General features: G+C 33.4%; 1 protein-coding gene across 1 annotated transcript in view; it reads left to right on the top strand.

Annotated features, from left to right (window-relative positions):
* SPATA6 (spermatogenesis associated 6) overlaps window positions 1-14387 on the top strand; it is a 145468-nt gene that overhangs the window by 99592 nt on the left and 31489 nt on the right. The window contains exon 11 of the mRNA XM_044913852.1: window positions 3673-3724. Coding sequence (XP_044769787.1) covers window positions 3673-3724 — 52 coding nt within the window. The remainder of the gene's footprint in view (window positions 1-3672; window positions 3725-14387) is intronic.

The following is a 14387-nucleotide window of genomic DNA, read 5'->3' as shown; positions in this document are numbered from 1 at the left end:
AGAATATATTACGTATTATATAGTACTACATACTCCTCCCCAACCCAGTCCTCTTGAAGTGAGTTTATTAACTATTGGTGAGTTTATTAATTAGAGTCACTTTAACCCTAATTAAATACTGTAATTCATAAAAGTGAAAAATAGTGCATGTTGGCTTGTTTTCAAGAGATTCATAGGGACTTAACATTATGGACATGGCTAATGTATAAAAATAGCATAGATTATACATTCCTTTTAGTGGTAATGATGATGCCATATATTGTTGGTATATGGTAACTGATTTCCTCAAATAAACCCTCCCCAACTACCCGGGAGAGTCTTAACCATGTAAAGATTCCAGCCTCCCTCTAAAAAAGCTTTGACAACCAAAGTTAGATACTTGTTATAATTTGAATGGGAAAGAAATAATTCCTCTTTGTCTGTTTTTGTTGTTGTTAAATTCAAATTGGAAATTCCTTGCCTCACTCACTAATAGTAACATAGAAAACAGAGTTGTCATAAATTAAAAAAAAAAAAAAAAAGCCCACCCTAGGTAGTTTAAAATTTTTATAGAAATTTGAACACCTAAGAGAAATGCCATCAACAAATGGATATAAAATCTATCTTTACAGATGGTATCAAAAAGGTAATGTAACACACTAAATTTGTACAGCTTATTACGACTGTCAGACATAATAGACAAAATTTAAACTAACTGTATAGTCTGTCAAAAAGTTCATCTCAAAATTGATGATTTGAGCAAGAGTGTATCAGTTTGGAAGCTGTATTAAAACATCTCTATTCTGAACAGATAGCTTTGTCTGTTTCCTCATTAGCCCTGTAGCATTCAAATGGATCTATGGAGGTCTGCTGGAGACCCTAATCCTCAGATGGGGAATTTTGATTAATGTTGCTTCTAGGCCATTAGAATCCTGCCTGAGGGATCATGGAGTTCATAGAGATGGACAGATAGATTAAAAGATCTATCTCTATATTTTACGAGAGAGATACGTATCTCTGTTTCTATAGGCTTTAAAGTTCAAGAGAAACTTTTGAGGAGAGATTTTCCTGCTGAAGTCTGGTAACTTGTGTCTCAGTTGTCAGGGGACTTTCTCTAATTTCCGTGTCTGCTCAGATGTTCAGACATGTAGTCAGTGCTACTCTCTTTTTCCTTACTTTAAGAATTAAGCCCTTGTGGTTTTATTCTTTGGGTTCTTTGCCATCTCTGTAGGTTTTCAGGAAATTTTTTACCTATATCTCCTTGGATATGTTTTTATAAACATTGTTTTATTTTTCTGCCTTTTCACATCTTTTGCACAGCTCCACAGTTGTCTCTACCGCTGTAGTACAATATGAATTTTAGTCCCGTGTTATTTTATCCTTGTCTGTAATTTTGTCCCAGCTTTTGAAGCCTGTCTTCCCTAGTTGATAAATTCTTCATTGAGGCTATACTCAAAAATTCTTTACTGGGGTTAGCTAAAGTCAACTGTCCCTTTTTCATATTCCAGTTCAGGTGATGGCTTCTAGTAGTGAGCAGCATTTACACATTTATTCTGATGCTTGGTAGTAGATGTAGTTAAGTTCTTTTCTCGAAGGAAATGAGTAGCTCTAATATTAAACATGACCCATTTCACCTATCACTTGAGGAAGGTTGAGGTGCTTTTAAAATAAATTATTTTAAAATAAATAAAATAAAATCTAAATAAATTAAACTTTTATTGGGGTACTCCTTAGGATAAACTTTTTTACTTTCACTAAGGTAGAACACCTCTACTTTGAGTGTATGTTCTAAAAAAGATTTAGACTTAGTTACAAAAGAAAGTAAAATGTCTATAGGACATATTACTAGGAACAAAAACATGTCATCCTTTTCAGTACACTCAGTACCGAATATAAGGTCTATATAAGACGTTCTCTGATATGGCTTTTTAGGTTACTGAGCAGTACACTTACAGAGTGTTTATAAAATCCAGTGGAATCAGTAAACAATTTAAACTGGTGTAAATGTAGCTTGTATGTCCCCAGCAAAATTGGGAGAATGACAAAATATACAGCTATAGGAGGTTATCTGGGTAGTTATTCATGAAGATGAAGTAAGTTTTCCTCTAAGATTACTGTAAAATGTTGACTCCTTAATCATGTATGTGAATAAACAGACTTTCAAAAACTCTATTAGTGACTGTAAGCAAATGAATTTCTTTATTTATAGTGAAGGTGCTTTTTGCTTTAAGCCCATTTAAAAAAAAAATATTTCCAATAGAGTTAACACACATAAAATGGTTGCAATTTTTATTATAAGTGTTACATTTCAGAAGCAGTTTTCTCCTCCAAGTATAAATATTAATATTATGACTTATCATTTGTACTAGGCTGTAGAGTTATTACTAAAATCAGACTAAGAAATACTTGCAAATCTAATTTAAAAGGAGCTGATATTCCTTTTAATCATGCTTACAGTTTTGAATTTTGTAAATGAAGTTAAAGATTGTTAGGCAATCATTTCTTATACCACAGCACAGACTAGTGGATCCTCTCAAAGTACACTGAAGAGATCCTCTTGGAACTAAATATTTGGATCTCAGGTTTTCAAGATGGGTTACATATGTAGCAAATAACAAGGTCGGACAATATACTTGTGTAGATTCAGTGACACTTCCTTTTACAAATGTAGGATATTAAAATTTAGATATAGTTACTCATCCATTACAGTCTTTGAAACAGATTATGTAAATCATTTTTCCTGCTTAATAGTTTATACCTTGTATAAACATAAAATTATAACTTTGCAAGAACAAGCTGGGAGAAAAAAAAGGCAAAGATGTAAGCAGTTAGCATTTTAGTACCCATTCCTTTATGAAGGAATTATCAGTAACACTTGATATAGATGAATTATAATCAGATGGACCTGGAGGTTTTCATTATTAGTTGTATAAGGTAAATAAAGTAGCTTAGTTAAACTAATGCCAGTTTTGAGTTTGGGAAGGGCATCAGAAAGAAGAATGGTTGCTCTGTTTCTTCTGTAATTCCACAACTCAGATTTTAATAAAAGTCACATTTTTCCTTTCCTGTTTTTCAATATTCACTTAAAAACACACACACACACACACTTACAGGAGAGTCTAGAGGAGTGGTATCTGTGCGGAGAGGGGATCATTCAATTTTTATGTTCCTCTATATTTTGAGGGAGTAAGAACATGATAGGATTCTAAATAATATTTTCATCTATTTAAACATTTTACTTCATTTCATAAAATTAGTTTTATTTTTCTGTATACAAAAAGGAATTTCTCCCACATAATTTAAGAGAGTGGGATTAAGTTACTGGAAAATAAGAACTAATTTTAAAGGCACTATACATGGAATTATTGTTCTAATCTGAACATCTGTATCTTTATTTAGAGATAAAGCTCTAAAGACTTATGTAAGGAGATCATTATGCTCTCCCTAATTCACGCCAAACTTTATTAAGACTACTTATTGCACATATTATAAAGACAATATTTCTGCAGAGGATCAGTGCCTGATTTTACATCTGCCTCTCATCCTTGGTCAATGAAGAAAATATACTATTTTAATCTTTCTATGTTATCACACAGGGATAAGAAAAAAAATGACTTTCTGTGTCTGGCATTTGGAAAGATTTATTTTTCTCTCCCTCTGACTACAAGTCACCTTTGTTTTTTATGCCCACAGATTCCATTCTGATTGGTGTTCAGCTTCAAACTGCGATGAGATCCATGATCGGGTAAAAAATGTCTTGAAATCACATCAGGCTCATCAAAGACATTTATATGTTAGTTTCTAAAATTTTCTCTTGAAGGCCTTTTCTAATTGGGCAAGAAAACCAGTGAAGATGCTTAAAGCTTATAATAGTAAATCACTGGAAAGAGAAGAAAGAAAGATACAACCTCCATTCAGTGGAAGTCAGTGGTTTTGCTAAAGGCAACTTCTCTAACTTCCTGCTTGACCTGAGTCATTATGCAAAATGTTTGACATCATCTGAACTCTAAACAATGTTACTAATAATTATCTCAGAGTCAGTAAGTAGAGACTTTATGATAATTATTTTATAGCCTTCAAAGTGTGGAGACTCTTTTGTGGCCCAGTATAAAACAATTCCATTTCCCACAAATATTTTATTTTAAATGGTAGAATGAGGAGAGGTGGGGTGAGAAATAATTATTTTGAAGCAGCTTCCCAACTGATTTTTATGTTAATTAAATATTTAAAAGAGGAAAAGAGCAGGTCAGGTTTACTGGGTTTAATATTAGAGAACATCAATATGAGAATATTTTCTGAGGTAAGGCAAATAAACATATATATGAAGGACAGCTGGGGAATAATTACAGTGTATTCTTTTTGTGTTTGATTTTTTTTTGTTTGTTTCAATCAGTAGAAAAACAATCATTTATCATGAGTGTCATGTTGGGTACTAGGCTTGGTCCTGATGATATAACTGGATTATGTGACATTCCATCAGTTTGTACAGTTTTAAGTTGCTATATGCATACTGTTTTTAAATTAAGCTTGTTTTCAAAGTACAGTGTATATATATGTAGAAAATGCACAAATCATAAGTAACAAGTTTATGAATTATAATAAATCAGCACACTCTTTTGTAAACTATTTACCAAATCAAGAAATAAACTATTATCAGCTCTGCAGAAGCTTCTCTTCTTTCCTCTCAGCTACTGCCACTCCAGGGGTAAAAGTTATCCTAATTTTTAATAGCAAGATTAGTATTGTGTGTTTTAATCTTTATATAAATGAAATCCTACAGTATCTACTTTTTTCTCTGACTTGTTTCACTTTGACTTTGCAATTCAGACTTCTTTGTACTGCAGACATCTTGTATTTAGCAATAGTTCTTCACTTTTGCTCCTGTATGGTATTTTATTATATGAAAATACTACTGTTCACTTACTCATTCCTCTGTTGATGGACATTTGGGTTGTTTCTGGTTTGAGCTATTATAAGCATTTTATGCATACTTTGGGTATCATTGTATTCTTATTAAGATATGTATGTATTCTTCTTTGGGTATGTATGTATTCTTCCTATTTGGAATTGCCCAGTCATAGGGTATGTGTACATTCAGCTTTAGAAGGTGCTGGCAAAGAATTTTTCAAGTGATTTTAACTACTTGTGTATGAGAGTTATACTTGATCCACATCCTTTCTGGTACTTAATTGGCGTGTGTGTGTGTATGTGTGCGCGCGTGCGTGTGCCTGTGTGTGTTTTCATTTTGGCCTTTTGGTAAGAAGTAGTTTATCATATGATGGTTTCAATTTGCTATTTCCTGATGACTAATGAGTATACTTATTGGCCATTGGATATTCTCCTTTGTAAGTGCTTGTTCAAGTCATTTGCCAATTTTTGTACTGAATTGTCTCCTTTTGGTTTTTTGTTGAGAGTTCCATATAGATTCTTGATATGAATTTTTAGGTATATGTTTTGTAATTGTCTTTTCTCACTCTGTGCTTTGCCTTTTTATTCTCTTAATGACATTTTTGATGAAAAGAAATTCTTAATCCTAAGGAATTCAGTTCATTATAGTTTTTTGTTGTTGATTAACATTTTTAGAAATTTTGTGTACTTCAAGACTTTCTCCTATGTTTTCCTCTAAAGGCTTTCTGTTTTATTTCCCATTTAAATATATGATCTGATTAAAATTATTTTTTCTGTATCATGATAGATAGATATCAAGTCCCAAGAAAGGTTTAAGCCTCAAGATTTCTTTCTTGTTTTGTTAATTTTATATATTTTGAAGCTATGTCATTGGTGGGATACAGAACCTTTTATTGTGAAGGTTCTTCATCTCTAGTAATATTCCTTGCTTCGTGGTACGTTTTATCTGATATTTATAGTTACAATGGCTTTCTTTTGGCTAGTCTATGCATGGTATGTATTTTTCCATTTTTTTTTCTTTTTATCATTATATTTAAAGTGCATATCTTGTGAGTAGCACAAGGCTTTTTTTGAAGAATTAAAATCTAGAATTTTTATGTAGATTGGTGTGGCTTTGGTTTGGATTGGTAAGTATTTTTTATAACTTACTTTCCTTTTTATTAATTTGTTATTCATTTTTAACTTTTTTTTATTGGTTCCTCTACAGATTTCAAAATGCATACATGACAAATTATTTTTTCGTTGACCTCTCTAACAATAATGGGGCCCTAAAACATTTAACCCTTTTTAACCTGCCCCCTTTTTTTGCACATTTTTTTAAATTTTTTTTTTTTTTAAGATTTTATTTATTTGCAAGAGAGAGAATGAGAGACAGAGAGCATGAGAGGGAGGAGGGTCAGAGCGAGAAGCAGACTCCCTGCTGAGCAGGGAGCCTGATGTGGGACTCGATCCCGGGACTCCAGGATCATGACCTGAGCCGAAGGCAGTCGCTTAACCAACTGAGCCACCCAGGCGCCCCTTTTTTGCACATTTTTGTCATGCATTTTAATTCTACATATATAAAACACACAAGAAATTGATTTTATTTATATAGTAATGTTTATTCATGTTCTTTCATTTTATTCATTATCCTTTCTATTATTCTTCCTTCTTTCCTGTAATTCCATGTTCCCATATGGATTCTAGAGTCATTTTCCTTCTGCCTTTAATACTTCTTTTATAACATTCTCCTGGCTGTGAATTCCGATTTTGTTTGAAAACATCTTGGTTTTAGTTTTATGTGGGATGGTTTTATTGGATATAAAACTCTAGGTTGGTAAAGTTATTTTCTTTGTTATTTTAAAGAAGGTATTACATTGTCTTCTGGCTTTTTTGTGTGTCTTGAAAAGTAAGCTATTACACCTTTGAAGTAATGTGGGAATTTTTCCCCACTTTGTTGCATTTAAGATTTACTCCTCAACTTTGTGTTTAGTAATTTACTCTTTATACCTAGATGTGGTATTCTTGGATTGATTCTATGTTAAATTTTCAGGGCTTCCTAAATTTGTAGGTTGATATTTTTCATTAGTTTTGGAAAACCTATAGCCATTCTTTCTTTAAACAGTACTTATGCCCCATTATCTGTTTTTCTGGATTTCCCAATTATATTAGATTTTTAGACGTGTGTAAGATTTTTTAGATTTTTAGACTCATGTATCTTGTGCTTATTTTGATATTTTTAATTCTTTTTTTTCCCTCTCTCTCTAATTTGGATACTTTCATTAGAAATGTCCTCTAGTCTGCTAATCCTGTCTTATGTGTTTACATTGATGTTAAAACTATTTGAAACTTTATGAAAGACATAACTTTCAAAAATTTTTTGAAAGACATAAAGTACCAAAACTAACTCAAGAAGAAGTTGATAAACTCAATAGCTGTATATCTATTAAAGAAATTGAATTTGAAGTTAAGACTCTTACATAAAACACCAGGCCCAGATGGTTTCTCTGGTTAATTCCACCAAACCTTTAAGAAAAACCTAATGGCAGTTTTACCAGACAGAAAGTAGAAGAAAAACTTCCTAAGTTCATTTTATGACATCAGTATTTTCCCTAATGTCAAAGCCAGACAATGACATTTTAAGAAAAGAAAAATACAGAGCCAAAACCCTCATGAACATACATGCAGAAATCCTCAACAACATACTAGCAAATCAAATCCAGCAGTATATAAAAATGAAAGTATATCATAATCAAGGGTCTCATTCTAGAAATGCAATATAAATTCATCTTATTGACAGGTTAAATAAAAAGCATATTTCTTCTGTATGTCATTTCAATAAGCACAGAACAAGTATCTAACAAAATCCAACTCTATTCTTGATAAACATCCTTAGTAAAGTTGAGGTCAGAAGGGAACTTTATCAACCTAATGAAGAACATCTTTGAAAACCTAGAGCTAACACTTTGTAGTTAATGGTGAAAGACTGAATATTTTCCCCTAAATTCAGAAACAAGGATGCCCTCTCTTAACATTCCTTTAACACCATATTGGGAGTCTTAGACAATGCAGGAAGATAAGAAAAAGAAATAAGAGGGATACAGGTTGGAAAATAAGAAAAAAAAAAAACACTTATATTTGCAGAGGATATTATTTTGCAGAAAATTCCACAGGATATCCAGAAAAGCTCCCAGAACTAGTAAGTGAGGTTAGCAAGGTCACAAAATATGAAGAAAGTCAAATTTTTCCTATATATCTGAAATGAATAGTTGGAATTTTAAATTAGGAAATCCATACCATTTACAATAGCACCAGAAATTGAAGTCCTTAGGTATAATCCTAATAAAATATGTGCAGCGTTTGCATTTTGAGAACTACAAAATGCTGTTGAAAGCAATCAAAGAAGATAGAACTAAATGAAGAACTACATCATGTTCACAGATTGGAGGACTCAGTATGAAGATGTCAGTTTTCCCCAATTTGATGTCTAGATTCAGTGCAATCATAATTAAAGCCCTATCAAACTTTTTAATAGAAATTGACAAGCTGATTCTAAAAGTATATGGAAAGGGCAAAGGAAATTGAAAAACCAAAAACAATTCTGAAAAAGAACAAAGTTGGAGTACCCAGTAACCAATTTTAAGACTTACTATAAAGCACAACAATGAAGACAGTGTGTTGTTGACTAAAGCATAGACACATATGTCAAAGGAATAGAATAGATACCTCAGAGATAGACCCACATCAATACTGTCAACTGAGTTTTGACAATAGTACAAAGTCAATTAAGCAGAGACTTTGCATTTGTTGTCTTTTCAATGCATAGTTCTGGATTTTTAAAAATGCACATTTAAAAATAGATCATAGGGCGCCTGGGTGGCTCAGTTGGTTAAGCAACTGCCTTCGGCTCAGGTCATGATCCTGGAGTCCCAGGATCGAGTCCCACATCGGGCTCCCTGCTCGGCGGGGAGTCTGCTTCTCCCTCTGGCCCTCCACCCTCTCATGCTCTCTCTCTATCATTCTCTCTCTCTCAATAAATAAATCTTTAAAAAAAATAATAAAATAAAATAAAAATAAAAATAGATCATAGACCTAAAACATAGTAGAAAATCTATTTAATTTATATTTGTAAATTACTTTTAAGATATGACACCAAACACATGATCCGTAAAAAAATTGATAAATTGAACTTCATTAAAATTAAAAACTTTTGGTCTGTGAAAGACAATGTTAAGAGAATAGAATGACAAGTCATAGTCTGGATGAAAATATCTGCAAATCACATATATGATTAAGGATTTGTATCCAGAATTTAAAAAAAAATCCTCTTCAACTCAATAATAAGAAAATAACGAACCCAATTAAAAATGGGCAATATAGGGGTGGCTGGGTGGCTCAGTCGGTTAAACGTCTGCCTTCGGCTCAGGTCGTAGTCCCAGGGTCCTGGGATCGAGCCCCCCCATCGGGCTCCCTGCTCAGTGGAAAGCCTGCGTCTCTCTCTCTCCCTCTGCTGCTCCCCCTTGCTTGTGTGCTCACTCTCGCTCTCTCTCTCTGTCAAATTACAAAAAAAAAAAGGCAATATATCTGAACAGACATTTCACCAAATAAACATGAAAAGATGCTCAATAATCATTATAGAAATGCAAATTAAAACTGCAATAAGATACCACTGCTACCTATTAGAATTGTTAAACAGAAACAAAAACCCAAAAAATCTTATCCTAGTAAATGCTGTCAAAGATATGGAGCAGTAGGAATTCTCATTCAGTGCTGGTGGGAATGCCCAATGGCACAGCCACAAGACAGCTTGGCAGTTTTGTATAAGGTTAAATACACTTATCATACAACCCAGCAATCCTACTCTTAAGTATTTACCCAAATGAATTAAAACTTATGTTCACACAAAAACCTGTACATGCATGTTTATAGTAAGTTTATTCATAATTGACCAAAATTAGAAGCAACCAATATACTCTTCAAAGGCAAATGGTGAACAAACTATGGTATTCAATGGACTATAACTCAGCAATAAAAAAGAGTGAGCTAGAGGGGCACTGGATGGCTGTCAGTTAAGCATCTGACTCTTGATTTTGGTTTAGGTCATGATCTCAGTGTCATGGGATCAAACCCTACATCAGGCTCCGTGCTCAGGGGGAATATGCTTGAGATTCTCTCTCTCCCTCTCCTTTTGCCCCTCCCCCCCAAATAATAAATCTTTTTTTAAAAAGTGAGCTATAAATTCATGCAACAACATGTTTAGTCTTAAATTCAGTTTGCTAAATGAAAGAAGCTAGAACTCCAAAGCTACATATTGTATGATTTTTTTTTACATGATGTTGAAATAACAAAGCATAGCGGAGGCAGAAGAGGTTGATTACAAAGAAACCAGTCTCACAGGGAGATTTTTAGGTGTTGGAGCTGATGGGTACTGAAGTTGTTGATATGTGACATTATGCATTTGTCAAAACTACCAGAAATGTACATCAGAAAGAGAGAACTTTACTGAATGAAAAATAAAAGAAAAAAATATCAAGTGTGATGTTTGGGCTTCTGAGGATTTAATGCAGATTATAACAAATAAATCTAAAGGTACTAAAAATACAAGATACAGTTTTAAATTAGCTTACCTAAATAACTTTGGATTATAGTGTTTTGGCTGGATACTGTGAGGCTAAAGACAAAAAGAACGATTTAATTACTATATTCTTTTGCAGGGATTTGCAAACATTTTCTGTAAAGAGCCAGAGAGTAAATATTTTTTGTGCCATAGGGTCCCTGTCACACTACTCAGCTCTGCTGTTATAGCACTAAAGCAGACATAGACAATAGGTAAACAGATGAGTATGTATGTATTACAATAAAACTTTATCCATATGCACTAAAATGTGAATTTCATGTGATTTTCATGGAACCTTTTCCCCCCATCTTTTAAATGTAAAAAGATAAAAATTACTTTTACCTATCGGGCCATACCAAAATAGGCGAAGGGCCAGAATTACCCTGGGAGTTGAAGTTTGCCAACCCCTGTTCTAGTAGCTAAGTGTGTTTCATACAGGGGTATGGATTAGCAATTCTGAACATACTTTATATGAGAGTTGAACAAATAAGAAATCATAGATAAGTACAACCAGGTTTTTCATTGTCAGAAAAGAAGTGACAAAGAAACAGGGTGAACCTTATGATGTTAGAATAGTGTCTAAAATAACAGTTTAATTCATGTTTATTTTAATATATATACAGATAGATTGACTCAAATATAGATATGAGTGTATTTGGGTTAGTACACATCCATATTTCCTACTTTTGGTCCTCCAAAAGGCCTAAGAGGAGTGACAACCCAATAGCAATGAGCACACCCAGCTCCCAGATCTTGGTTTCTAAATACCTATATTCAGTAAGTTACCAGGACTCCTGGAGCAATCGCTGATCCTGGGGCTGGGGCAGGGAAGACAAAGATTAGGATGGAAGAACATCTTGTAGTATGAAAAGTGAAGAATTGCTTTAAAAAAAGGGGGCGGGGGGAGTGAGGAGGACAGGGGCATATCAAAAGAACACAGGAGCCAATCTGAAGTCCCAGTGGCCATTGCTGGAATAATTTGAGCAACAAAATAAATAGCAATATTTGGATTATAACCCAAAGAATAAAATAAAATCCATGAGTACATACTGACATAAGTGAAACAATGAATGACTAAGAATGAGAATGGATACATCTTCCTTACAGAAGAATTGTAAGTAATAATTGTGGGTATTGCCCCTTCCATGACCTGGAGCATAATTATTCTTCCCTTGAGTGTGGGCTAGACTTAGTGATTTGTTTCTGATGAATAGAGCATGGAAAGGAGAAATTGTAATTTGGAGAAACCTGGCAGACACCACCTTTACAAAGTGATCAAGGTTAACATCACTAATGATAACTCATGCTGACATCCTGTATTCCTTGATATCAGGTGATATGAAGGGCACTGCTCTGTGACATTGTTCCCCAAAGCCCATAACCCTAGTCTAAACATGAAAAAATATCAGACAAAATCAAATTGAGAAACTTTCTACAAAATACCTGACTATTACTCTTCCAAACTGTCAAGGTCATAAGAAACAAGGAAGGACAGAAACTTGTCACAGATTGGAGTCTAAGGAGAAATGATCTAAAAGCACCATGGTATCCTGTATTGGATCCTGGGATAGAAGTGCATTGGTGGAAAAACTGGTGCAATCCAAGTAAAGTCTGCAATGTAGATAATTACTGTACTAATGTTAATTTCTTTGTTTTGCAAAGTGAACTGTGGCTATATAAGATATTAACATTAAGAACCTGGGTGAAGGATGAAGTTCCTGTGTACAAGAACTCTTTCATCTTTGCAACTGTTTTGTAAATCTAAATATTCAAAAATAAAAAGTTAAACTACCATTGACCCTTGAACAATATGGATATTAGAGGCTCCACACACCCCTTGCAGTCAGAAATCTGCATATAACTTTTGACCCCCCAAAACTTAACTACTAATAGCCTACTGTTGACCAGAAGCCTAACCAATAACATAAAACAGTTGATTAACACATATTTTGTGTATGTATTCTATGCTGTATTCGTACAATAAAGTAAGAGAAAAGAAAATGTTATTAAGAAAATTATAAGGGAGAGAAAATATATTTATAGTACTGTAAAAAATCTGCATTGTAAGTGGACCTGCTCCGCTCAAACCCATGTTCAAGGTCAATTGTTCTAAGTTCTTAATTTCAGCTCGTTGGGCTTTTAACTGAGAGCTGGTGTGATTATAAGCTCCTTCCCTCCCATAGGGTACTATGTATAATTCTTCTTAGGTAAGACAGCAGCAAATCCCTTCTGCTTTTCAAATACTTTCTGTTTAGGTTTTTGTCCCTTCACCCTGTACTGATTCAGACATTCTGCCAGTATCTTGAGGGAACAGTTAGCTCAGTTTTGCACCCATCATGTCTCATTGGATTTTGGCCTCTCAGGTTTTTAATTTTGTACATTTAGTATAGTAAGACTGCCAAAACCCTGCTGATTTCTTTGTCTTCCAGCAGTGGACCTGTGGTTGAACAAAGCATAGATTCCCAACATTTTGTTCTATGCTCAGTATACAAATGCCCCCAGGAAAACACCAGTTGCAGACCTTTAGTTACACCTCTTCTCTCAGAAATGCTGGCGCCCCTAGTACTGCTGTTTAAGCAGCTTCCTTGTGCCCTTAAACAAAAACAAACTACACACACACACATAGACACACACACACACATATATACATACATACATGCAGTTGGCTTAAACTGGGCACTAATCTCAGTATCTTAAATTGGTTTACACTAAGAGCAGCCTGAACACAGGCTATTAAAATTAGTCATATTTTTCTGCCTACATTAATTCATATATATTGAGCATTCTCCATCAAATATCTGCATGCTCTGTATCTGGCACTATGCACAGCACTGGAGATCTTTTCATATAATCAAATTTCCGGCCCATAAGGAACTTACATAATCCAATGATTTAATAAACCAATCAATAAATATAAAAGAGTAAAAAAAACAGTGTGGCACAGTATATGATTAAGTATAATAATAAAAAGCATAAACAAGTAATGTCATTGTTTTTCCAGAGAAAAACAAATTGATTACATAGAAATAATAACTTTATTAAGTGTTGACTACATCTCAGGCACTGTGTATATGTTACCCCATTTTATCATTGCAGTAATCTTATAAAGTAATTACTATTAAGGAGTACTATTTTAAAGATGAACTGAGGCTCAGAAAAGTTAAATGGCTTGTATAAGGTCATGTAGCTATTTAAGATGATTGGAGCAAAGATTTGAATCTAGATTAATACTTTTTTTATTTTAGCATGTTTTTATTGTTTTTCTTTTGTTTTTTTCATTTAAATTCAATTAGCCAACATATAATACATCATTAGCTTCAGATGTAGTGTTTAATAATTCATCAGTTGTGTATAACACCCAGTGCTCATATGTGTATAACATATACATATATATGTATAACATATACGTATATAACATAACATGCGTATAACACCCAGTGCTCATACAAGGGCCCTCCTTATTCTTTATGATCTTAACCACTAAGATCTACAGAAATAAACACACAAAGTACAATCTGATACACATAAGTTAGAAAATATAAATGCCTAAACATAAACATGTGAAAACATGCAAACATAAGATCCATCAACAGAATACATGTTCAGAAACAGAAATAAACACTAACATACTAGAGATAGACATTGTTATCTGCACACTCAAACACACTCTCTGGACACAGGTCAGATCAAAGTACAGGTTGGTCCTCCTTAAAGGATACTCATAGACAAAGATATAGCATTTTAAATATAAACACCAGGGTTTTTAAAATTTACTTTATACCTTACAAAGAATTTTACAAAGTAAAAAATTTTAAAAAATCTTTTTTACTTCACAAAGATTTTATTTAAATATCAAACTCTTCTGAGACAGTGAAAAAGTCCTTTATGAATCATTAAACATTTG

Source organism: Neomonachus schauinslandi, chromosome 4 (assembly GCF_002201575.2).
Source record: "Neomonachus schauinslandi chromosome 4, ASM220157v2, whole genome shotgun sequence".
NCBI lineage: Eukaryota > Metazoa > Chordata > Mammalia > Carnivora > Phocidae > Neomonachus > Neomonachus schauinslandi.
This window is presented reverse-complemented; position numbering and strand designations above follow the sequence as displayed.